General features: G+C 38.7%; 1 protein-coding gene across 3 annotated transcripts in view; it reads left to right on the top strand.

Moving 5' to 3' along the window:
- MACROD2 (mono-ADP ribosylhydrolase 2) overlaps positions 1–23,496 on the top strand; it is an 858,369-nt gene that overhangs the window by 792,457 nt on the left and 42,416 nt on the right. For all 3 annotated transcript variants that reach the window (XM_058834012.1, XM_058834013.1, XM_058834011.1), the window contains 3 exons: positions 167–235; positions 11,994–12,056; positions 15,353–15,418. In XM_058834012.1, the coding sequence (XP_058689995.1) occupies positions 167–235; positions 11,994–12,056; positions 15,353–15,418 (198 nt within the window). The remainder of the gene's footprint in view (positions 1–166; positions 236–11,993; positions 12,057–15,352; positions 15,419–23,496) is intronic.

The raw sequence follows: 23,496 nt of genomic DNA, 5'->3' as shown, positions 1-23,496 counted from the left end.
TAAGAGATGTTGCAGTACTTAATTTAAATAACAGAAAGATAAGCATTGAGTACTGAATGGAGTGCTGAGGTAAAACATACAGTTGTGGTATCACTCATGGTAATATCTGATACAATGAAACCATTTCCAAATAATATATGTAATTTGTAATTTTTTATGTTTACAGAAGGCCTGTCTCCATCTCCCACAAAGAGCAAAGAAGAGCAGCCTGAGGACCTGCAGGATGATGCTGAAGGTATGTGTTCTAACAGCTTCTCAGGGATATTAATCAATTCACATTTTGAGGAAAAGTTTGTTTTGAATTCTTGAGAAAGAACTGGAAAACTTTCAGTTAAGAATGTTCTTTGCACGCACTTGGAGAGTTCTTTGTGGCCGAGATAAAGGGATTATAAATCTTCTGAAGTATATTTCATCCTAAGGTAGATTCACAATTACAAACCCTATTTTTATGTGATGGGATACTGATTATTGCTAATACACCATAATAAATTGCTGCTGTTTTATCTTTAACCAGTTCTGATTTAAATTAAAAAGCCCAATCCACGTTGTGCGGGGCTTGGTTTGTTTAACTGGTTGGTTAAGTTGGTCAGGTACCTTCTGCTAAACAGAGCAATATAATCATCACTTTCCTTTTCTACAAGAAATTGTTGCTGTTTTCCTTTTTTACAATGTTGATTTTCTAGACCTTACACAGTGTATTACATCCCTCCACAGTTAGAAGTCACAGGTGATTAACATTATGCCTATAGTATTGTTCCTCTGAGATACCATCCTCCACCTGAGTCTGCTCAGGGAAACTTGGCCATGTGTATGGACATAAATGTGGTCTATGCTGTTCTAAAACTGGATCAAAGTATTATTTTCCTAATCTCTATCTCATTGGAAGAGTTGTTTATAAGGTGCTCACATCAAAGGCTTATTTTCAGAGTGCACAGTTTCACACTGCTTTCAGATATGTGGAAGAGCAAAACACCCCAATGCTGAAGAAATTCCCTTTCTGTGAAACAGTTAAAAGGATGAACCCTAATCTTTAATCCATGTTTAATGTTTAACCCTAAAGTTTAATCCACCATTCCGTCTCATGGATTCTTTTTGACCTAATATTCCTCAAATGACACATATAATTTTGCACCTCTAACGGCGGCTCCACAATCTTCAGCATCTTGACCTAGCACTGTGCATTCAGCTCCTAAAATATTCTGACTAGGGTATAGTGTGAGTCACAAAGAGCAGAAAAGTGTTAACATCTATCATTTTAAGTAACTGCTAGTAACATGCTGTCACTAACATTTTGACTGGTTGTTACGGGCAAGTCATTAAAGCAATAGCTGTCATCACCTGAAAGGTGTGGAGGGACCCAAGAAATTTCATCACACCTGAGTGTCTTTCCTTTCATGCTGCACTGAACCCAGATTAAATTAAAATACCCATTTTATGTTTGAATTAGAGAGTTCAGCAATGACAAACCACATGTCCATTTGTATGCAGGCTAACCCATGGTTGGGATTGTGGTCACACTTTCAATGTTCCTAAACAGGCAGAGCAGGAGTTGTTTTATGATATATTCTTCCATGGAGTGTGGCTAAAAGTTTTCATTGTATCAGTATCTTTATAAAAACCAAAACAAAATGAAAGGAAGAGAGAAGGTATTGTCAAAGTGTAAGGTTTTCCTTCCATTCGAGTATTAACTGATGTTGTTTCACTTTTTCTGTTGATCCCTAGATACAGTTTCCTATTTCTCTGTGCTTATCCATTTTTCCCAGTGACCTACTGTTCACTCTGTGAAGCACAAATAAATGTGTTGGAAGGGCAAAGTAAGCAGTATGGCAATAGAATTATTGCATTACTCCTGAGCTGTAAAATGCCTGAATTCCTTGAATTTGATGCCATACAGTAGATTTTGCTGATGTAGAATTGAAGCCTGTGAAACGTAATCACTGCTGCTGGGTTTAATATAGCTGGTGGCAGAGCCCCCGTCTGCTCGGCAGGAAGCAAACCTGTGATGTTTAGGATTGAAAGTTCAAATTTAGCCCTGAGAGTTGTTGTGATGGAGAAAAGAATAGGTGATTAAAGTGTTTGCTGAGGGGCCTGTGGAGAAACCTGGATCAGATTTCTTTGGCATTACCTGTGCCTCTGGAAGAGGAGACAAGAAGCTGGGATCCAGGCACTGAGTTCCTGTCAAGCTGCCAAGTGGCTGGAGTCTAATGTATCACACCTGTGAGCCATTTCCATTGAAGTAAATGGGATTTGCACACATTTGTCTGAGAAGAGGATTTAGTTTCTCCTAGTCTAATTATTAGCTGTTGGTTTTGATGAATTAAAAGAACTTTTAATGGGGAGCCTTGAAGATTATGAAAGTTCTGAGTATGTGACATGAACCACAACTACATGTCTGAATAATTTTATTTAGGTAGGGGTTTGTCTTCACCTCCAAGAAGCTAGTTGTTGTTTTGTTTTTTTCTTTTTAAAAGAAAAACTTAGTAGTTAAGGTATATAAACAGTCTTGAATAAAACACAACAAAGGCAAACACTGCCTGAGGTCAACTTGCTTGAATTTCCCTTAGGGTAAAATTGAAAAAATCCAAAATCACACACAAGAAAAGTAAACAACTATAAAAAACAAATCCCCAGAAAACAAACAAAACCCCCAAAAAGCCCAACCCGTACCTTTTATCAATAAAAGCAAGTCCACATTTAGCATAGGATATTATTTTCCCCTTGGTATCATGACCAGGTATAAAATATTTAACAAATATACGCTGAGACATGGGAAGAACCCAATGTATTTTCCTCTGCTTGGTTGTGAGTGTCCTTTTAGATTGAAGATGGGAGTACAATTTGCAATGAGAACAGCCTCGTGTCTGCCCTCGTGGCAGTCTCTGAAACCTATTCCACTGAGTTCAGCAATATTTCTGCTGCAATATTTTTCTCCAGCTCACCAGGCTGGTTCATTGGCTAGAGGTAATGGAGCAATATCATTTCAGTGCATGTTAAAACCTCCACAGAATATTGGGGAAAGTAAGTTCCCTTATTACCCTCTTTGCAATCCAGGAGAGTACGTGGCTGTGTGTAAGGAGCTTGCTTTGCAGTAAGCTAAAATAAACACTTGACATGCTAATGAAAGCAATCTTATACCAAACCACTAAAGTATTAATGGTGTCTGTTATTATTCTATTAGATATATTGTTCTCTGCCTCCAGATTGTTGGTAGAGAAAAGTAAATGTGAACTGTGCAGCAGATTCTTATGTCAGTGGTTGTATTCCATAGATTTTCACCACAGAGATATTGTCTGTGAAAATGGATAGACTAGGAAACATCTTTTACTCACAGGTTCCCTGCAGTATTTCAGGTTTGACATGTGCAAACATGCCATATAATTTTCTTCTTTTTTGTTCTTTTTTTCTTTTTCTCGCACCGCTTTCCTGCATCCTGGCAGAGTAAAAGCAGCCAGGGATAATTCTGCCTTTCCCTCAGTCAGGTGCATTCATTGACAGTGATTATAAAGTGTCAGGTGAACAAAATATGTTTGGCACTAAACAAAACATATGCATGTCTCACTTCAGTAGCTTCATAACACAATCTTGAAGTGGTTACACAGACAAAATGGCAGTACTTGTCACAACATAGCAGCCACAAGTTGGCACAAATGGCACAGTCACCCATTCCCATCCTACTTATTGCCACCAAGCAAAGGCAAGCCATTTATACAAAAGCCTAACAAAACAAAAATTTTAAATGTTCCTAGTTTCTCTTACCTACCTCCCCATGTGTCCTCCCATATATAGTTAGCAGCATGGCATGTGTAACAGGGAGAAGCAAAACTCTTTTCCCTTTCCTTCTTTATGAGATTTCTTAGATATAAAGCAGAGCCTGCCAAAGAGCTTCCCATCCATTCCCTCCATGGTCTGTGTGAGGTCAATATTGTATCAAAGATGAGTAACACATCTAGTAACAGCAGCACAAATGCCTGCTTTTTCTCTTCCTCCAGCAGAAAAATAATCAATCCATACAAGAACAACCATTTCCTTGCCCTCCTTCAAGGGATGTGAAGACATAGCTGGAGCTCTGGAAGTTGTCTTGCTCCAGTTTCTCTCATAAGCTGCTCCCCAGATGAATGACCAGATTCCTTCTGATAGATTGATAGGCTGTTGTTCTCCCAGGATCACCTGCAGAAGGAGCAGGTCTTTTGGAGTTATTTGTCCAGGACATACTTTGTCTGTTTTCCATTCACTTGGTGGGAAGGAGAACAGGTTGATGAATAAGCCAAACCACAAAGCTCATTTTGAACACAAATCACCTTTAACAGAGTTTATAGTGTTGGTTCCTTTGCCTGATGGGGTCATCACAATTTGGCCTCTTGGCTTTCAAAGGTAACATCACGTCTAAATGTTGTGTCAGAAATCCAGGCTCACCAGCTGGCACCTGCCTGACTTGGTGGATGCTCTGTCCATGAGAGATGTCAGTCTGGTGATTGAAGTACGCAGCAGAAATGAGGCAAAATAAAACTGCATCTGATCTCAACAACTCATAGGTCCAGCAGGTCATGGCCAGTCATTAGCATTCTCAGAAAGAGGGAGACACCCTGGCTCCTCATCCCCTCTCCCGAAAAAGGTTTTGTGAAATGGTAAAAAGTGCACACTCTTGGGCCCAGAAAATGAACCTCTGTTTATGGCTTAATCCTCTAATTGTGAGATTAACATAAGGCTTCCTCTTCCTGCTTCTCCTTTACTTGCCATGGATTTTGCTGCTGTGCTGCTCACTCTCTAGCTTCATGGAGAGGGATCTAGTGTATGCACCCACCACAGTCCATGGCACTTGGCTAGTGCTACATCCTTCCCTCAATCCTCTCTGGAGCCTGTGGAATGCACACAGTAGCTGCTCTTTCTTGCCATTGCAGAGAGATGTTCTAAGCATCTCTCCTAAAGGTCTTCTAACACTGTGCAGGCCTGATTGTCTCTCTCTTTAAGGGATGAATTAGTATCTAGATTTGACTTCTGATTAGTTCTGCAGTTTATAGCAAGGTGTTATTTTATCCCTTGATAAATTGTAGCTACATTCATACTTTGCATCCCACAGGGCAGTCATTCTTCAGTAAATTTTTTCTCCAATCATAATCTACTAAAAATGAACATCGAGACATATAATTATGCATCAAAAAACACAGTCATTTATTCAGCTTTAAAAGTGTTGCTTTTTATTAAGATAGCTTAGAATTTACTGCCTTCTTTTTTCCACCAAACCTAATCCTTTAATAAAATGTTAAATGAAGATAAAGTACTACAGAAGAAATTCCCTGGGAAGGATGTGTATCAAACATGTCTGTGAGACGCTTCACCTTAATGCAGATGGGTTATGTTTAAAAAGTGGCAATTAACCTCCATCCACTGTGGTTGATAGCTTCTCTTTTCACTTCTGTTTTGAAGTCCACCATCTGTCCTGACTGATTACAGCTTTCAGAATATTAGGTGATCAGCTTGCACTTAGCCAGGGGTAAAATAGGATGTTATCTGTATTTTCAGTTGTATTTCCTCTCTGAGCAAACATTTTTTAGAAGATTCTTTTTATCGGTGAAGTGGCTTCTGCTGTTCCATTAAATTGCCATGCAGTGGCTGTGCAAAACTCAGAAAACACAGCTCATTTTGGCCTCCATAGGTGATGTGCAGTCCTGTTGTGTTGGCCATTTACCCATTTGGGTTTCTTTTGGCAACCAATTGTACATCTGTGTAACAGCACCAGAAAGACACTTGCAATTCCTGTTTTCACCCTGAATGCTTTGGAGTAGATTGTCTTCCTTCTGAGATGAGCTAAAGTGCAAAAGACTAAGTTACTGGGGTGATTAATGCAGTGTTGTCAGAGAATTCCACCCAGTGACCCACCCTCAGGCACCTGCAGGGGGCTCATCTGTCAAGGAACTCATTGCTCATTTCTAAGCAAGATGTGAATAGCAGTAAACCATTATGATTATTCAGGTCCACTGCAGGAGATGGGGCTGGTCCCTTCATTCCAAAATGCTGAGTATTCCTAAGTAGTCCATAGTTTTGTTTGCATTTTGTGAGGGTTTTTTATGAGTGTAATTTTCTCTGTGACTTCTCTGTCTGTTTCTTCAGTTGGTGAAAAATCAAAATAGGTCTCAAGTTATTTTGACTGTGGCTTGGAAAAGATGCCATGTGGCCATCCCATGTAGTATGTATTTGCTCAGACTTCAGGTACACTGTAAAAATATGAACAAACACTAAATTTACATAGTAATGATTTGTTTCGCACTTGCCCTCATGAGGTCTTTTTATTTTTCTTGGATAGGACTAATTGTAGGGCCGGGAATCAGGGCTTCTTTATACTGTTGTAAGCTCTGCATCAACTCAAAAGAGCAATTTCTGTCCCCTTTTATACACAACAAGAACAGAGGCAATACTGTGCAGCACAATCTTGAGTCAATGGAGAGTCAGACCCAGTGAAAAGCCAGGTGAGCACAATGTTCCCAGCAGTGAGTTGAGACAAACTAGCATGCTCCTGTCTTCTCAGGACTCAATTTGATGCTGTAGCTGTTATCCCCTGGTTCTTCCCTAACCAGAGGGGTTATGATGAAGCTGAGTTAGCTGTCTTCTGACCCACAGAAGAGTGAAGCAAGGGGAGCATGCATGGTGACTTCAGCGGGCTTTAGCCAAGACTCTTGGATTTCTCAGGGTGATAAATACGTGAGATACAATAGTTTTATTTTTAACCTCTGAGATAAGCCCTCAAGCTACAGTTTTCTCATTCTTTTCCCACACTCCTGGACAAAATGCTGCATGGAAATGAAATCCTGTTATTTATTGGACTGGCAGCTTCACTGGGCTGGGTGCATTCACAGTAGCATGTTCAGGGCTGCATCTGCAGCATGGTAATTTGTTGAAGGAGCACAGAGGGCAGAGTCTCATAACTCCATTAAACAATTACTGCAGATAACACGTTACTAACCCTTCTTAAAATTTACCCCAAAGGGGTTATATACAAGTAATGATTAAAACTGACCTAAATCATAATTTAATTAAAAGAAATTAAAATGAAAACTGAAAATGTTCAGCAACTTCAGGCCACCACATTAATGATTCACTTTAATGTGTTTGTAGTTCTGCAGTAATGGCCTTTGAGTGTATGTGCTTCTTGGTTTATGTCTGATATTATTTTACCACTGGAATATTTTGAAAATGGTTGCAGGCTGTATGATCTCAAGTGCCTATATGGATGTACACGTGCTTTCTTCTCACATTTTAGGGGTTTCAGCGAAGCCAGCATATCAACTTGTGTGCAGAATGCAGATCAAGGCCTATATTTTTCACTTTCTCATCAATTAGTTTCTCTGCTATACAATAAGGACCTTCATGCCATTAGTATGATTACCATGGCAGTATTTCTGGGCTGTAAAAAAGATAGTTCAAAGCTGGCATTCTTGTCTGACAGCCCTTGGTTGTACTTGCATTTGTTATACAAGAAGGAAGCACAGGTCAGACGAGTGGAGAGATGCCAAAGTCACTGGCCATGCAGAAAAGCAGAAGATGCTCCTGGACTTGTGTGGCAGAGCCATTCAGAGATGTCACAGGATTAAACCCAGTGTCCCAGGATGTGGCACCTGCACAAATATGGATGAAAGCCTCAGGTGTTGGCCATTTGTCAATTTTATTTCTACCCCAGGAAGGAGGAGGAGGTTTGAAGAAACCTTATTCTAAACAGTAACACCCTATGGATGATATGAATAAAGGTTTCTCAGTAGCAAAACCAATTTTGTTATTAATAGTATCTGTATTCATTAGTTTGACTTGATCCTTGTGGATCCTTTCCAGATCAGGATATTCTGTGATTCCTTGTTGGAGGGGTAGAAATGGACTGCTTTGTACTGCTTATGCAGAATTTCTTCCTTTAAATACAAACATACAGTATCTGCAATTCTGTTTTCTTCTGAAAAATGTCTTTTTGCATCCATTTTTGAGGCACTTTAGCCTAATCTCTAAGTTGTCGCCAGCTGCTTGTGAAGAAAGGTGCTGCTGAAGAGGAGTAGGTGTGCAAGCAGACCTAGCATTTCCTCAGCTCTGAAATGGGAAGAGCCAAGAGGCCAGCAGGCTATTAATATTTTTGACTTGCCATGTCTGTCATAAGAACAGTGGAAGATGTAAGAAGCCACATATTTCCAGGCTCTTGCAGAGAAAACGTGAAGAATACTAAAACCTGCTCCTAGGGTTTGTTCCCTGACTTTTCATCCAGATCTTGTCCCAGGCCTCTCCTGTCTGATGGCTGGCTTATTATTTATTATATTATCTGCTTGATTTGGGGGCTGCCACTGCAGCTGGCACCTCACTGGGCATGCTAAATGCCTCTCCATAACAGAAAGTGGGCAGGAATTCTTGGAGAATCCTCTTTTCTGGTGGAGTTAAAATTGCCTCTGCCAGCTTGCTGAGCATGCTGATTGATCCTTGTTTAGCTTCTTTTCTACCAAATACATCATTTGGGGAAGGGGAATGGATTTTCTTGATGACCTCAAAGAAAATGCCATGGGAAGACAGCAAGAACCTATCATGCACTAGTCCATTGGCAAGAGAAAGCAGAATATATGGACAGAAGAAGGTATTTTAGTGTCTGATGTACTTGTTTTGTTTGTACAGTACAACTGTAATCCTCAAATTTCTATTTTTTTAGAACTCACTGTCATGCCAGAGGGAAAGAAACAGATGTTCCCATTTGTCTTGTGATGTGGCTCAAAATCATTTACATTTTCTGGCCTAAAATGACACGACATGTCATTTGCCACTTTTTGTATCTCCTTTGGAGTGAGTGACAGATTGCTGTTCAATTACCACTGTAATAGAAAAGCAAATATTGTGAGGACATCTTTCACCTAAAGGAAATGCAATCACTGATTGCTGCAGTAGTGGGAAGAGAAGGATGGCAGATACTGTAGAAGCCATCCAGTGGAAAAGACATTTTTATTATAAATAATGTCATGCGGAAGATTCAAGGAAAATGTACTGGTTCTGGCTTTTCTGCCTGGAGAAAAGGAGAGCCAGGGGTGAATAAAAATATGGTGAAAAAATTGTCTCACTACTCTTGTAAAATATATTTCCAGCTCTTTGCCTTGAGGACGTGCTCCTTAAAGCCTTTCCATTTGCTCTGCACCCAGTTCCAGTGGAGAGAAATAACTGCAGGAAGACTCTTCATCAGTCAAAGGCACTCAGTGAGAGACTCATTAGAATGGCTTTTTAAAAGTGGAAAAACCTGTTTGTCAAAGACTTTGGGATTAGTCACTTTTCCACTCTATAGTTTGCTTTCTTGTCAGTGTATTCATGCCCTGCTTCCTTCCTTTCTCACAAGATAAATAGATACTCCAGGCCAAGCAGAGCTTAACCATTCCTTCTGAAAGTCATTTACTTGATCATCACTTGTCCAGTCTTAATTTTTAGCATTTCCTTTTCCCTATTTCTACCAAACTCACTTGCCAGGCACAACACTTATTGTCAGTATACTGATCAAGATGAATTTTCATGTCACGATCCAGTCAGTCAATAGGATTGGGTCAGAGTGCAAGAGGTGAAGTTTCTGTTTAAAGTCTTTTACCTTTTTCTTTCTAAAGGAACAAAATGAAGTGAAAAAATATTGGGAATCCTGTAATTTATGTTACAATATATAGTTGTTGTTGTTGTTGTTGTTGTTGTTATTATTATTATTATTATTATTATTATTATTATTATTATTACTATTATTATTATTCCAGTTCTAAACAGTGAATGTCTGCTGAAATAATACATTTGGGTTTTAGAAAATCTGGTTTATCTGATAATCTGCTGAATCAGATGATCATATAAACTTTCTCTTGTAGTTTAAGTTTTCTCTGCTTGACTTAAGCAAGAGATAGAGTTCCTTAGCAATAAATATGAATTAACCTGGTTTTAGTCAAATAAGCTGTGGTTATAGTCATATATCCAGAATGGATGTAGAAACAAGTATCATCTGGAAATTGATTTTTAAATTGTGAATGCAGTAAGGTAATGGCTGGAATTAATTTCAGTGATACATCTGACCTGCTTTTTCTGATTGTAAAGTTCTTTCTGCATAGTGTGAAACATGTTACACTTGACCATGATTGAATCCTTGAAGCTTTGGCACCACTCATTTTACTGTGATGCAATAACCTCTTTTGGTCTGACCTATTGGTAAAGATTTTTCCAGTGCTGCTGCACTGCTGTGTTACAGAATTGTCTTTATTTATGAATTGCTTGCTACACAGCTTGATGGCACCAAGCCTGTGTTTTAAGAGAAAAGGGGTGGGGGAGAGAAAAGTTTAGCTAACTTTCTATTTTGCATGAGGTCTTATTGTGTGTGGACAGGCAGAATGGTGACTTTGAAAACAATAACTTTTGATTTCAAGTCAGGGAAAGAAAAACCCTGCAGGTTTTGTCACTCCATTTAGGTCAACCACATAACATAATTTTTTACAAGATAGAGCTCACTACTATGCTAGGAAATCACTATGGCAAGTCATCCATTAAGGTTAGAATTCATACTAGGAGTTACCAGGTGGGCAGGAAGCACAAGTCCCCACTGATGGCCATCAGCCACACCCTGCCCACCTCTCTTCTCTCAGGTGATGGTGTCAAGTTCCTGCTTCATCTCCTCTCCTCCTGAGAGCAGCTCTTGCAGGGCCAGCCTTGGAAATAATTCTCCACTAGTCCCATCTGCTGGATGCCAGGAAGAATTGCCTGCTGGAGAGAGGGAAAGCGTCATACCTCAGACTTTCAGTATCAGCTGAGGTGCAGTGTGCCACCAGACATACATCTGCCTGTGGAAAATACGTGCTCTCTCTGTTTTCCTTCCATCCACCTAAGCACATTTGGACCACTGCTATTCCCATCACCAGGCTCCATGTGTTAAGTAAAAACAAGGTGGCCAACACAGGGAACTTTAGCTGTGTTGCTTTAGAGAAGCTGTAATCAGAAAACCCAGCAGCCAGCAAAGATCACAGCAAAAAAAAAAAATATGTGTATCATTATCCAGACATTTCCAGGCCTGGGAATGAATTTCCCCTCTTGCAATGTATATGCAATCAGCTTTTCAAATACCTCATTAATGCTGGTGCTCAGCTGTTCTTTTGGTGGGAAGGGAGCATGGCCATGGCATCCAATCCTGCATGCAGCTCTGCAGCCTCTCATGTTATTATGAAGCTAAAAGAGCCTTTCCCATCCCTGAAAATAAAGAATTCCTGATATATTTCTAGTCAGGGTGAGCAAAGTTTAAGAGATCCATAGATATTTTTCAGGGTATTACCCATTCTCAGTGATTATTTGCTGTTTGGTACCTGCCTTCCAAAAAAGAGCTGGAGGGTAGAAAATGGGTAATGAATGTGAAGTAGTGGAGAAAATTGGGAATGAATGTGAATGTAAAAAGGTGAAAATTCGTTCAGTCCTAGCAGTCTTACTTTGGTTTGATGTGCTGTCTTCATTACAGCCATTTGTGAGGAATTTTTATACTTTATGTTAAATGGTATTGTGGCTTTTGCTTTAAAATTCAGTTCTTTTGATTCTTACCTCCCATAGGCATTGAAATAAGTTCTGCAGGTCAGAAACACAGCCACTTCAAGGATTCTGTTGAAATAGAAAAATAATAGGAGGAAAATAATGCTAGGAAGAAACCTCTTTATAAAATACACAGAAGTTCAAGCAACAATTTCATTTATTGCAGACTGTGTTTAGGGAAACATCCCTTTACTTGGTACTGTTATTTCCAGTGGGCCTATTGAAATAAAATCTATAATCCTCATCTTGAGATATAAAAACATGACTGGTTTAAATGGAACTGGTCATGTCGGCAGTTTTTTTCAGCTTACCTTTACATCTCTCCTTTTTTATTACAGCACTTTGCTGTAAATTAGCAGTTTGTGCTAAATTGGTTACAATTAATATTGCACTGCTCCAGTTACCAATAAAAAGATGTATCATAAATAATTTTTATGTGTTTTTCTCAATAGGTGGTAATGATGCAGCGGATAAGCAAAACACCGATGAAAGTAAGACCCAGAGCCAAGAAGCAGGTTTGTGCCCAACTCCTTAAAGGCCTGTCTTAGGTTTTATCCACTTTAGTGAACAACACCCTTAGTCAGTGCTTTTGAAGGGGAATGTTGGTACATTTTCACCAGATTAGCTCATGTCTTGAGCAATTCTCCCATTAAAGACCAAATCTTCATTCATTATGAATGAATGTGTTGCAGAGCAGGAATGCAGACCCCTCTCAGCTTACCAGCTCTACATTCTCCCTTTAAATTGCCTAATCTAGGTAATCCTCTCACTAGGAATAAGTATTTTTTTCCCCTCTGCAAAGAGTAGGAATGAGGGGAAGAAATTTGGGGAAGAAGGAAGCAAGCAGGAGGCTCCTTCTGATGAAAACTCATCTCCTCATATTTTTAAAGGGTATTTTCAAGTTTTAAAAAATTGTCTACACAATGGTTATGAAGATTTAAATCCATAGAGAAAAATATTGCATATGCTGTGAGTGAATGTCAGGGTTCACAAGTGGTGGGTTTTGCAGGTGACATGCTTATAAATTATTGTGAGTTCAGTATGTTGGAATAGAGTGTCACTCCATGTTCACAAGAGATTTTTTTTTTCTGTTTATGGTTGTATTTTTCATGCTCCACAACTCTATTCCTTGCAAGAGACAGCTATGCATTGACAGAACGAATTAGCTACCAAAAGGCCTGAAGTAGAAATCAAAATGTCTGTCTTTATTTCTTATGTATTTCTTTAACTGTAATATGACATGCAGCACACTGCTTTTCTCATTTGGTTAGGATTTTTTTTCCCATTGGAATGCAGAATGTTCCCTAAACATATTTAAACCAGAGAAAGCGGTTTTCTCTGGAAATACTTGAGCTGAAGGTGGCTGGTCAACAAACACAGCAGACACATTTAGAAGACTTGGATTCCTGACTTAATTGATTTGCTTCCTGTATTGTGGTAATGAGAAGTCCATTGAATGAGGGAGTCCATTGGTGTAGGTAGAAGGGCAGCTTTTCTCCCTGCCTTCCACAGGTCACTGTTGTGCAACTGAGTGTCAACATCTGATGTTGCCTGTACGTGCTCAAAGTCCTCCTGTGTTTCAAGCCTTTTTTGTCACCTCTTCTGTATGTGCCTAATGTGGGGCAGGCAGTGGGAGGTGAAGCCAGAAACAAAGAGTATTGCAGAATAAAATAGATTCCCATGGACCTCAGCAAACTTTATCCCCCCAAGATAAGTGCATGATGGTGTTTTCTAAGTGTGGGAGGGCAACCACTTATCCTTCCCTGTTTTTTTCATTTTCATACTAGCTGTATTTTGAACAGGCCAAGGGGACCAGGGAGAAGAATGAGTTATTCCATGTGAATTGAGATTCTGTTTCAAATCTCTGACTAGACTGGGGCATATCTTTTTCCAAGCAATTTTGAGCTTTTAACTTTACCAAGTACTGCTTGACTGCTAGCTCACCTAAGAGCTAATACTGCCTGGAGCTCCTGGCTCCAGTTGCAGAGGTTCCTGTTAAGCCTGATTGTAGCATCTGCAGATGCCCAATGCAGCCCACTGTGCTTGTCAGTCATCAGATAGTCACTCTGATGGGGTAAGCACTTCAGTTTGATTGAATAAAATACTCTTTTTTTTTCCCAAGAGAATTAAGGAATGTTTACCTCTTGAAACTACCACTTTGCTACTGTAGGTGTTATAAATGCATTATGCTTTTCCCAAAACTCCTTGTTATGACTTGTTACAATATGAGCTGTCAGAGCTGGTTTATCAGAGCCATGATATACATTCTTTTGCTATCTTGTATTGGTACTCATGTTTCATTATTCTCATGGAGAGTGTCAAAGAAAAGATACAGACATTTGAGGTCCCAGATCCAGCAAATGTCATTTAGGAACGTGGTTTAGGTAAATGCCTCAACATAATGTCATTCCCACTCATAGCCCAATAGTCACCTCCTTGGCCACAGGCAGATGGTGTTGCAGAAAAGAATTATTTGGCTGAACAATTTTCCCTCCTGGTTTACATAGTGACAGGAACAGAGAGGGCCACAGTTACCTCAAGTTAGTTACATCCACTTAGTGAGTCTCTGCTGCTTTCTGCTCTGTGCATTGTGGAGACAAAGCATCACCAGGAATTTTGAGGCTGCTGCTTTTGCACCCTTACTTGGCAGTGGAAAACGACCTGATTTTCCAAGATTTCCACACAGTTGTGTGCCTAGAAGATTTCTATACACTACAAGTGACCACTGTTAGGAGCAATCCCATCAAATGTTAATGTTATTTGTATTATCTAAACCAAAAGGCATAAACTTCCTCTGAGTGTGACAAATCATATACTTCAGTATTGTGAAAGAAAATGTAGGACAAAAAATTGATGCTCTATTCTTACCTGGTCCATTACATAAAGATTTGTATATTCTCATTATAGTGAAAAATATCATCATATTATAGAGAAAAATACATATTATAAAAACAAAACATAGTAGTGGAAAAAACAATAACAGTCTGAAAAGACTGAAAATTTTAAGCTGTGTGGGGTTTTTTTAAAGTCTGGCCTCCAGTCTCTCATCAGTGAGCTTCACAGTTACCACATGGAAAAACAACATGGCAGGTGGTTCTGAGATCTTGTTTCAATCTAATTAAAAGTACTAAAGGGCTGTATAAGGAAAAAAAAATTGTCAGCATCATCAACAATAACTCTTTTGAAAGAAATTAAAGTCTAGAAATCGAAACAAAAGCTTATAAATATTTTAGAACTATAAGAATTAGCAAGAAAAATCAACAGGGAAAGTGAAAATGTTTTATTAAGTTCAGGTACCAGTTGTATCTATTAACTACAGTAGTTTTACCTGTGTGCTCTACTATTAAAAAAATCCAAGCTGCAGATTTTTAGGGACTTTTTAATTTCAGGCCTGATTCATGAAAGCTTCTATTTTCAGGAAAGCATTTGGATTCCAGTGGGATTCATGGACATGATTCAATTAAGAATTAATTAATTGTTTTTTTCTCAAAATATATGGATTATATGAAAAAAAGAAATCTCAGAGTGAATAGAACACCACCCTACCCATGAAAGCAATAGCTGTTCCTCTATCTGTATTATGAGAAATTGAAATACAGATTTGATCTGGCTGTACTGGAATGTTAGTTTACATCTTGCTTAGCAAAGACTATCAGACCAGTAATAGCCAGTGAATGGATGGAAGCCCTGTAAATGAAATTCAGCTCCAATATCTTGTCTCTATTAGGTGTAGCACTTTTTTTTCAGTAAAGTGCTTCATCAGTTTTCTGTTTAATGAATAACTTCTCTTTCATTTCCTTTGTTCTTATAGGTGAAACAAAAGCTTCATCTGTAGCCAGCCTATCATCAGAAGACATTGAGCTGAGTGAGAATAAAGGTACAGATTGGAAATTATGTTTTGAAATATCCTATCCTAAGAGGACATTTCATAAAACTGTTTTTTTCCTTTGTCTGGAAATAGCCAAAATCACAGTTAAACAATACATAAATAGGTAAACACTTGGATTTTCATTTACCAACGGCTTTGTAATACAGCTAAGCATGCACATCTATCTCAGCAATATCAGCTCCCTGTTCAGTGCTCTCATGATGCAGGAAAAGAAAAACACAATAGCTATAAACACATCAGGAGGAGACAGGAGGAGATGAAGTCATAATAGAGAGGCAGAAAGTAATGTTTATCTTGTGCAGACTGTGCTGGGCACTCAGATCGTTTAGTTTGTAATAAATATTTAAAAGTGTCACAGGGCCAAATGACAGGAAGTTTAGGAAACAAGAGAGATTATCTAATTTAAATGTTTCAAGCTGAGATTTTTCCTGTGGAGTTGCTGGTTTACCAACAGATAGGAACCAGTTTTTTTATATTCCTATAATAATCATGCTATTAGTTGATTATGCTGGTCTACATTTTTTAGCATTTTTGTGGGGGTACATCAGAAAAAAGTCCAGGTGTTATACAAAATGTTTGCTACTGGTAATCCAAAAGAGGAGTTATGCTATCTATAACAAATACAATCCATCAGTATGGCCTTCAAGAAAGACTAATAGAAAATTTTCATGCATTGTACTCAGATAACATAATTATTAACATCCATTAACTTATTTATTTTAAAAGATTCAATGTTTAATTCAGCATCACTACTTGACTCTCTTCTCATTTTTCTAGATAAGTGTGACAGGGTGTGAGATCCTGCCCTTTTGTTCCAAAGCTACATGCTGGACAGCCCACATACTTACCTGATTATGAGTTCAAAGCCCTTGTGCAGGTTGATTTAAGTGCTCTTTTAACAGATTGATTTATCCTGCAAAGGAAAAAAAGAACCACAAATCTTTGCAGGAGCACTGGCTTTTGCTTTTGATACATCACAAATTGTAGCTGTAGCAAGGGTAGTGGAAGGCAGAAATAGTGATGGATTCAATCCCAGCATGGTTGGTGATTGCCTGTCATTAATTTCTCTTGTTTTGATGACATTTGGCCTGTTCATGTATTCTGTTTCTGGAAGAATCCCCATTTTATGTGTTTCACAATGTGAGGGTCACAGTGAGGCTTTGGGTTTGGATTTTCCTTTTCTGTCTGCAGTCAGCTGATGATCCCTACAAACTGGTATAGTTCTGAGTTCTTGTTCCTAACTAAGAAGATGACTGTCTGATCTGCTTCCCAGTGTTTTTACACTGTTGCATTAGAAGACTCTTCTTAGGAAAGAAATCATCTTTGTGTGCTAAGTCTCACTTTTCATATATTAAGAGTATATATGGTGTTTTCCCCTCTTCTCTTGAGAGGCTGACAGAAGAGATAGTGCCCCGAGAGATCCAAAGTGCATTATCTCTTTGATGTCCTACCTCTCCTCATAAGAAAGATGGGAAGCATCTGGTAGGGAAAAAGGAGTGAGACAAGCTCTCCTCCATAGATTTTGTTTGTAAAAATGTACAATTAAAAAAAAAAAAAAAAAAAAAAAAAAAAAAGGAAAAGCTAAAACTGCACTTTTGTATTTGCTTGCTATTTTTGCTATTTTTTTTTAATGGAAACAAGAATTTTGAACATCAATGCCATCATTGTCCAGGCCATGGTTTTAATCCTTATTTCCATCAGTAGATTTTCAGCTTTGCAGATTTTTAGTGTGGGGGTGCTGAGGTGTTGGCAGAGACTGCACAGAGAAGCTGTGGGTGCCCCATCCCTGGAAGTGTTTGAGGTGAAGTTGGACAGAGTTTTGAGCAACCTGGTCTAGTGGAAAGTGTCCCTGCTGGGGGGTTGGAATGAAATGATCTTCAAGATCCCTTCCAAGCCAAACCACTCTGTGATTCTTCAATGTTTCTATCACTTCAGATTTTGAGGTTTTTTAAAATAAATACTACTGTTACCAAAAAAGTGCTACCTCTTTTTTTTGAGAAATGGCACTTTTACAAAATCCTGGCATTTCTAAAAACACCTGATGCTCCCAAAATAAATTCCAGCTTTCAAATTGTTTGCCTACTGAGTTAACATGGCTAAAACCTCCAGGTTCTGGAACATACGCATTTCTCTAGTTTATCTTCAACTAAATGAACTGAAAATAAAGCATTTAGAGAAATTATGTTTTCCCAGTCCTTCCACCTAATTACTGTAGAAGATTTATGGCAAATAAATCTAGCTGCACATTCCCAAAATGCATAGCTTAAACCACTCAGAATAGCAGGGATAGCAGGAAGTTTCCTGCTATGAAAGTTTAGGTCTTTCAAATGTCAACCACTTGTGAGTGCACCAAAACAATTATTTTGAGTCCAATTAAAGTTGACTAGCAGTTTTTCTTTTTTTTTTTTTTCCTCCTCACACTTCTGGTATTAGAATATAGCAAATACATTGACATAGTTATTTATTGCTCTAAAATGTGGTGATATTCAAAACAGAACACATCCATCTCTGTTACTGTAAAGATCTAGTATTTTTGTTGTGAGTCCTCTTTATAATTTTTTTATAGGAAAAGGGGGAGGATGGGAACATGAAAGGGGTTTTCATGATAAGAGTGGAGGGCAGTGCAAGAGCTACATTTTGAGGGGCTTTGATTAAAAAGAAAACCTCTTGGGAGACTTCAAATCTCACATTAATCTAAAAGTGTATGTCTTCTTTTACCATAGGAGAGATCCTGTCCAGGAAAAAAAATCCACACAGACCCAGTTTGCACATGGCCTTTGAGCAAACTGAATTTTTTCAGTGTTCATCTGTCTACAGAGAAAAAAAAAAAGGGGAGGTGGGATGGGGAGGGAAAAAAGGGGGAATGGGAGTCATATTTCAAGAATATCAGGATTTTCAGTACAACACTGTTGAGGTATCCTCTTATTCCAGTCTGTGCCAAGTTTCTCTTTCCACTGTCTGCATGGAACTGTTGCAGTTTTACCCTTAAAAATTTGTCTGCTTAACTATGGTCTCTTGGGGGAGAGCTGACATCTCCAGGCAGCACCTTTGCAAGTGCTTCATTACTGTGCATATGGAAGTAGATACTTTATATATGACGTATTTCAAGTGAGAGATGCTTCTTTCTATGAAGTGTAAGGGCAGAACAAAGTGATTAAAGTCATTAATGTTTATGCAGCAGATAAAGGGTGTGTCAGGCAGGCTGCACTCAGTCTGGTACGTCTGTCTGCATGAGATTGTGCTGGGGCTACAAACTAATTTTAAATTGACCTCGTATAGATTGGATTGAACCTGTGTTTTGTTAAAGAGGATATGTATACATGCATGTGTGTCTGTGTGACAGAGAGTGTTCTGCATCTTCATCTCAGTTGCCTCTTCTACCAATTACTATCTAACCCAATTTAATGATTAGACTTTCTGGCAGGAAAATGTAAAATGGAACTGGATTTAGTACAGGTGAAGCATTACTCCCTACTATGCAAAGTTTTTGTGCACAATACATTGATTATAATTCATTAGCACTTAATAAGAAATGAATTTTCATTTGAAGGTCAACTAAATTAAATCATATACTAATTAATTTTAAAAATAAAGGTGACTGATTAATTATTTCCAGGTGTTCAGCAAAGTCTGGGCTTTTGTGGGAGTGCCATGTCACTGTTTTTCTGCATTCTCTGAAATGGAGTCAGATTCAGTTGGCTGGAGGGTTTGTGTTTCCAGAAAAATAATTAGGTATATGACTTGGCTAGAGGTTAGCCCTAAAAATTCTCTTTGGGCAACCCAGAACCCATTAAGTATCCTGCCTTTAAAATGTAATAGGTATAAATTCCTCTTTGGCCAGTTGTAGCTCTCAGTATGGAAAAATCTTGATGTCCTAAAGACATAAATGATTGAGAAGGCATAAACTGAAAGATAGAGCCTTTCAAATGCAAGGGAGCTGTGCAAATTGACATAAATTAGTCATTGGTAAGCACATGAAAAAGACTGGCTGAAAGGCCAATATGTTCAGAAAGAGGTGTTTAAAATCAGCTCTTAGGTATATATTAAGACATCTAAATGACTGACCTGATTTTGAGAAGTGCTGAGCACTCAGCAGCTACCAATGAAATGTTTTTACTTCACCCTTGGGCTATGATTAGACCTAAAATTTCAGCCTGGAAAATTTCAATTATAGGTAACTGAAATAGAACCTTTTTTAATGGAAGAGTTTCAACACCCTCAGCCATACCTGTGGCTTTGCATGCCTACTCAAGTGATAACATTTTCCTGTCCCTTGGTTAGAAGGATTCCTGTGAAAGCAAACTGGCTAGCACAAGCTGATTCGTGGGGTTTGGGGTTTTTAACCAAGGATGTCAGCACCACCATCCAACCAGCCACTTATTTTCTTAAAAACTTCCACAAGGTTCACTTCAAGCTGTTCATAATATGGGTTATTCACTTCTTCACATTTAATCTGACACATTTGACCTGAGTTGTGCATCCAGATGGGGTCCAGCCCCTGAACTTCTCAAGAGGTATTTCTGCTCTACCCTTCACCAATACTGGCATCTGCAACAGTGAGCACTAATCCACTTAGCTGGTTTATTTAAATCCTCCTTATTTTTTAATATTAGCTGACCTGAAGCCATTCAGCTGTGCTCCCATCAGACCAATGTGAGATCCTGCTCTTTCATCTTCTCCCCCCAGTCCTTTCCCCTGGACAGGCTCTAACCAAGGCAAACAGGTTTTTCTCAGCTTTTTCATTTCCCAGAGCCCTGTAAAACAGGTCCTGCCCCTTATGACAGGAAAAGGATGCCCACAGTTTTTATACCAGCTGCACCTGGAATTTCTCAGGTGGACAGAAGGTAAGATGCCCTTCTGTCAGCTTGAAGCACAAACAGGTGGGAGAAGTATTCAGTGGATCCCACCTACAGATATGAACTGTTTGGTCTATTACCTGAAAACCTGATAAAATATCTCTACAAGTTATTGCACCTGAAAATGTCGGGTTCACCAAGCATTTTAAACTTTGGCTCCAATAAATCTAATCAATTATAAAGACAGATTAAAATGAAATCTTGGTGAATATAAAAATAACATTTTAAAGTCAAAGCTCAAGAATCTCTTCCTAACTTCTCATAAATCGCCATTTTATAGTACTTCATTTTAACATATTTTCCTCAGTTTATGAGGCAAAAGAATACCCTAATCATGTGGCAGCCTCCGTGCACACCATTACCTGTAATTTTAGATGTCTGCTTGATTTCTTTCACTCTGGAAACATTCCAGTCATTTATCACAGTATCATGCTTAAAAAAATAAAATGTACTGAACCTGTTCTTTCCTAATGACCATCATTTTCCCTCTTTGATCTTCTTACAGCTCCCTAAAACACGGTGATTTATCTATGCTGTGTACAGGACCCAGGTGTTTTGCACATTAGAAACTACTCAGTAAATAAGCTGTACAGAGAGTAGCTGGGGAAGTGAATTTTAAAAGATCATTAAAACCACTTAACATTCAGTTCTTACATCTCCCCTCTTCCTTAGCTTTCTCAAAATTGTATTTGAGCAGCACTGCCTTGTACAGTCAGAAGAAAAAAATGAATGGTATGGAAAAGCAGGGGATTTATGCAGGATTTAAACAAAATAGTGCCTGACTATTGGCAGGAAGGATAGGATTGATAGTTTATTGCAAGCTACATGCTTTTCTTGGAGATGAATTCAGCATACAGTTGATAGGAGCAGTGAATATACCTGCAGAGTATTCTGATTAATTTATTTAAAGCCTAAATATTTTGTAAACAGGTTGTTGAAGACTGGGGCTAGTTCCTAGGTGGATTCAAGACACTTATTTCAATAAAATGGAGGGTAGCAGAGACCAGCACTCCTGACATGGACACTGCCACTCCAGCCAGCAAGGAGGGATTTTAGAGAGCTAAGGGTTGCTCAGACTTCATTGAGCACTTAAGCACCTGAGGTGCAGTAGATAAATGTGGCCTATCTTAGTCTTATTTATGCAAGAAAATGTCCTGTTTGGTTCATTCATGTGTGATGTTAGGAACTGTACTCCAGTGATACCAGAAACACAGATTTTTATTTTTTTCAGTCCTGACTGGAGGAGTGTTAACTTCTACAGTTTTACTTACCCAAGGTAAATAGTGCCCAGTGTGTCTGTTACCAAAAAGTTAAGCAATACTGTGCTGTGAAAGAATATCTTGGCTTGAATTCTCTGGTATGACTTAACAGATAATCAACTGTGTTAGGAGAAGACTAACATTGCTTTATGCCATTTTAAAACATCAGGTGAATAAGAGGTGAACAAAGGCCTTAGGGATGGCCAGAGCTCTTGCAGACCCTGGAATCATCCAGGGCTATAATACTGAGCTTATGCACAGTTGCACAAGGCTCCAAAGGGCTAAGTGAGCACAGAGGATCAGCTGAGCCTGAGGAATACCACTACCCTACCGAAAACTTACATGCAGAAAGTAGTCTGTCATCAACATTTTTACTGATCACTGCCCTTGGTTTTACACTTTCACTTTTGCTTGGCACAGATTTGCTTCATAAATCTGGGTTTATTCCATTGCTTTATTTTATTCTTGTTAATCCTAAAAGTAAATCTGCCTTTGGACCTTGTGGCTTGAATATTTAGTGCAATATTTGGATTTGAAAAGAGGGAATCTTCGATATGGTCTTGACCTTAAGGATTTTGGAGCTCAGAATCTTCATGGTAAAAGCAATCAAGACAGGTTCCTGCTTTTGAAGTAAAACTGGGAGACTCTTACGACTAGGCAGCAACTTCTGTCCATTGTCTGTTATTTTTGGAGACATGCTTTGCAAAAAAACAACTTGTGAAGAATTCTCATTGTAAATTGCCTGGGATAATTTGGAACTGAGTGCAGTTAAATTGCTTTCTCAAGCAATGGGGCAATGAGACAACTGCTTATGATAACAACGAAAGTTTTAACACAAAATTACCATTTCTTAAGAATAAAACCCATGGGACAGACTGCCAGCTGTGCCCATAGGTGGGAATAGCAATGCCATTCCTCCCTCTGTGATGCTGCGTGACAGATATCACCATGATAGGACACATATGCCAGCCAAGCATGAGGCTTCTTAAAATCCATTATTGATTGACCATTGCATGTAATTGTGCCAGTGATGCTGAGGATTGGTTTTTGCATTAAATTGGAGTCATTCCTCAATCTGGGAAAAACTGGTGGCACCAGTGAACTGGGATTAAGGGAACCAGTCTGGGAGTATGAAGTATTGTGCAATAGGTGTGGGATAAGAGAGTTCTAAGGGAGTGATGGGGTAGAGCTCCTTGCATATCCCCCTCCCCATGCAGATGATACTATACTTATCATCATTTTTGACTGCTTGAAGGGCTATATTTGAGTCCTGGCATCATGGTACTCTAGGCAGAGGACTTCTGATTCCAGCTTTGCCAGTACAGTTCCTTTACAAGCATGCAGCTGTATCATACAAAAAAAATATATTGATTTAGTGTATGGAGTTACAGGTAGTACAAACCTTGGCTTGTCTGAAATCCTGAGAGCTTTGTCAAAAACTTCAGCAAAGCCAGAATTTCCCTCAAAGTGTTCCAAGTTTGCTTGAAAAATTCCCTATAGAATTTTTTGCTATTCCCATTTATACCGAGAGATCCTTCAACTGGATTTTTTATTAAACTCGGAATTTGATAAAATTCTAATTTAGTTTTGCTCCAATGCAGGCTGATAAGGGTAATCCTTTGAACCTCATTGTACCATATGGTATGAAAGACTGGTGCAGTGGTCCAACTGAGAAGAGTGAGCAGAAATTTAAGTTAATGGTAGGGAAATAAAAGTGCAGCAAGAATAAAGTTTTACAAATTGTACATCAGTGAGTTATTCTACTTTCAAACTTGGGTTTTTTAAAGTTATTGTCATGCCATGAAGGAAGTAAGAAACTGTGCAGGTAATTAAATATTTGCCTTGGGGGATTATTTGCAGTTAATTAAAGCCACACAATTTCAGCACGTACCTTTCCTACAGATTATTAAATTTGGATCAGATATTAGCAACCCAGCTTTCTAGTTATCCA

This window comes from Poecile atricapillus, chromosome 3 (genome assembly GCF_030490865.1).
Source record: "Poecile atricapillus isolate bPoeAtr1 chromosome 3, bPoeAtr1.hap1, whole genome shotgun sequence".
NCBI lineage: Eukaryota > Metazoa > Chordata > Aves > Passeriformes > Paridae > Poecile > Poecile atricapillus.
This window is presented reverse-complemented; position numbering and strand designations above follow the sequence as displayed.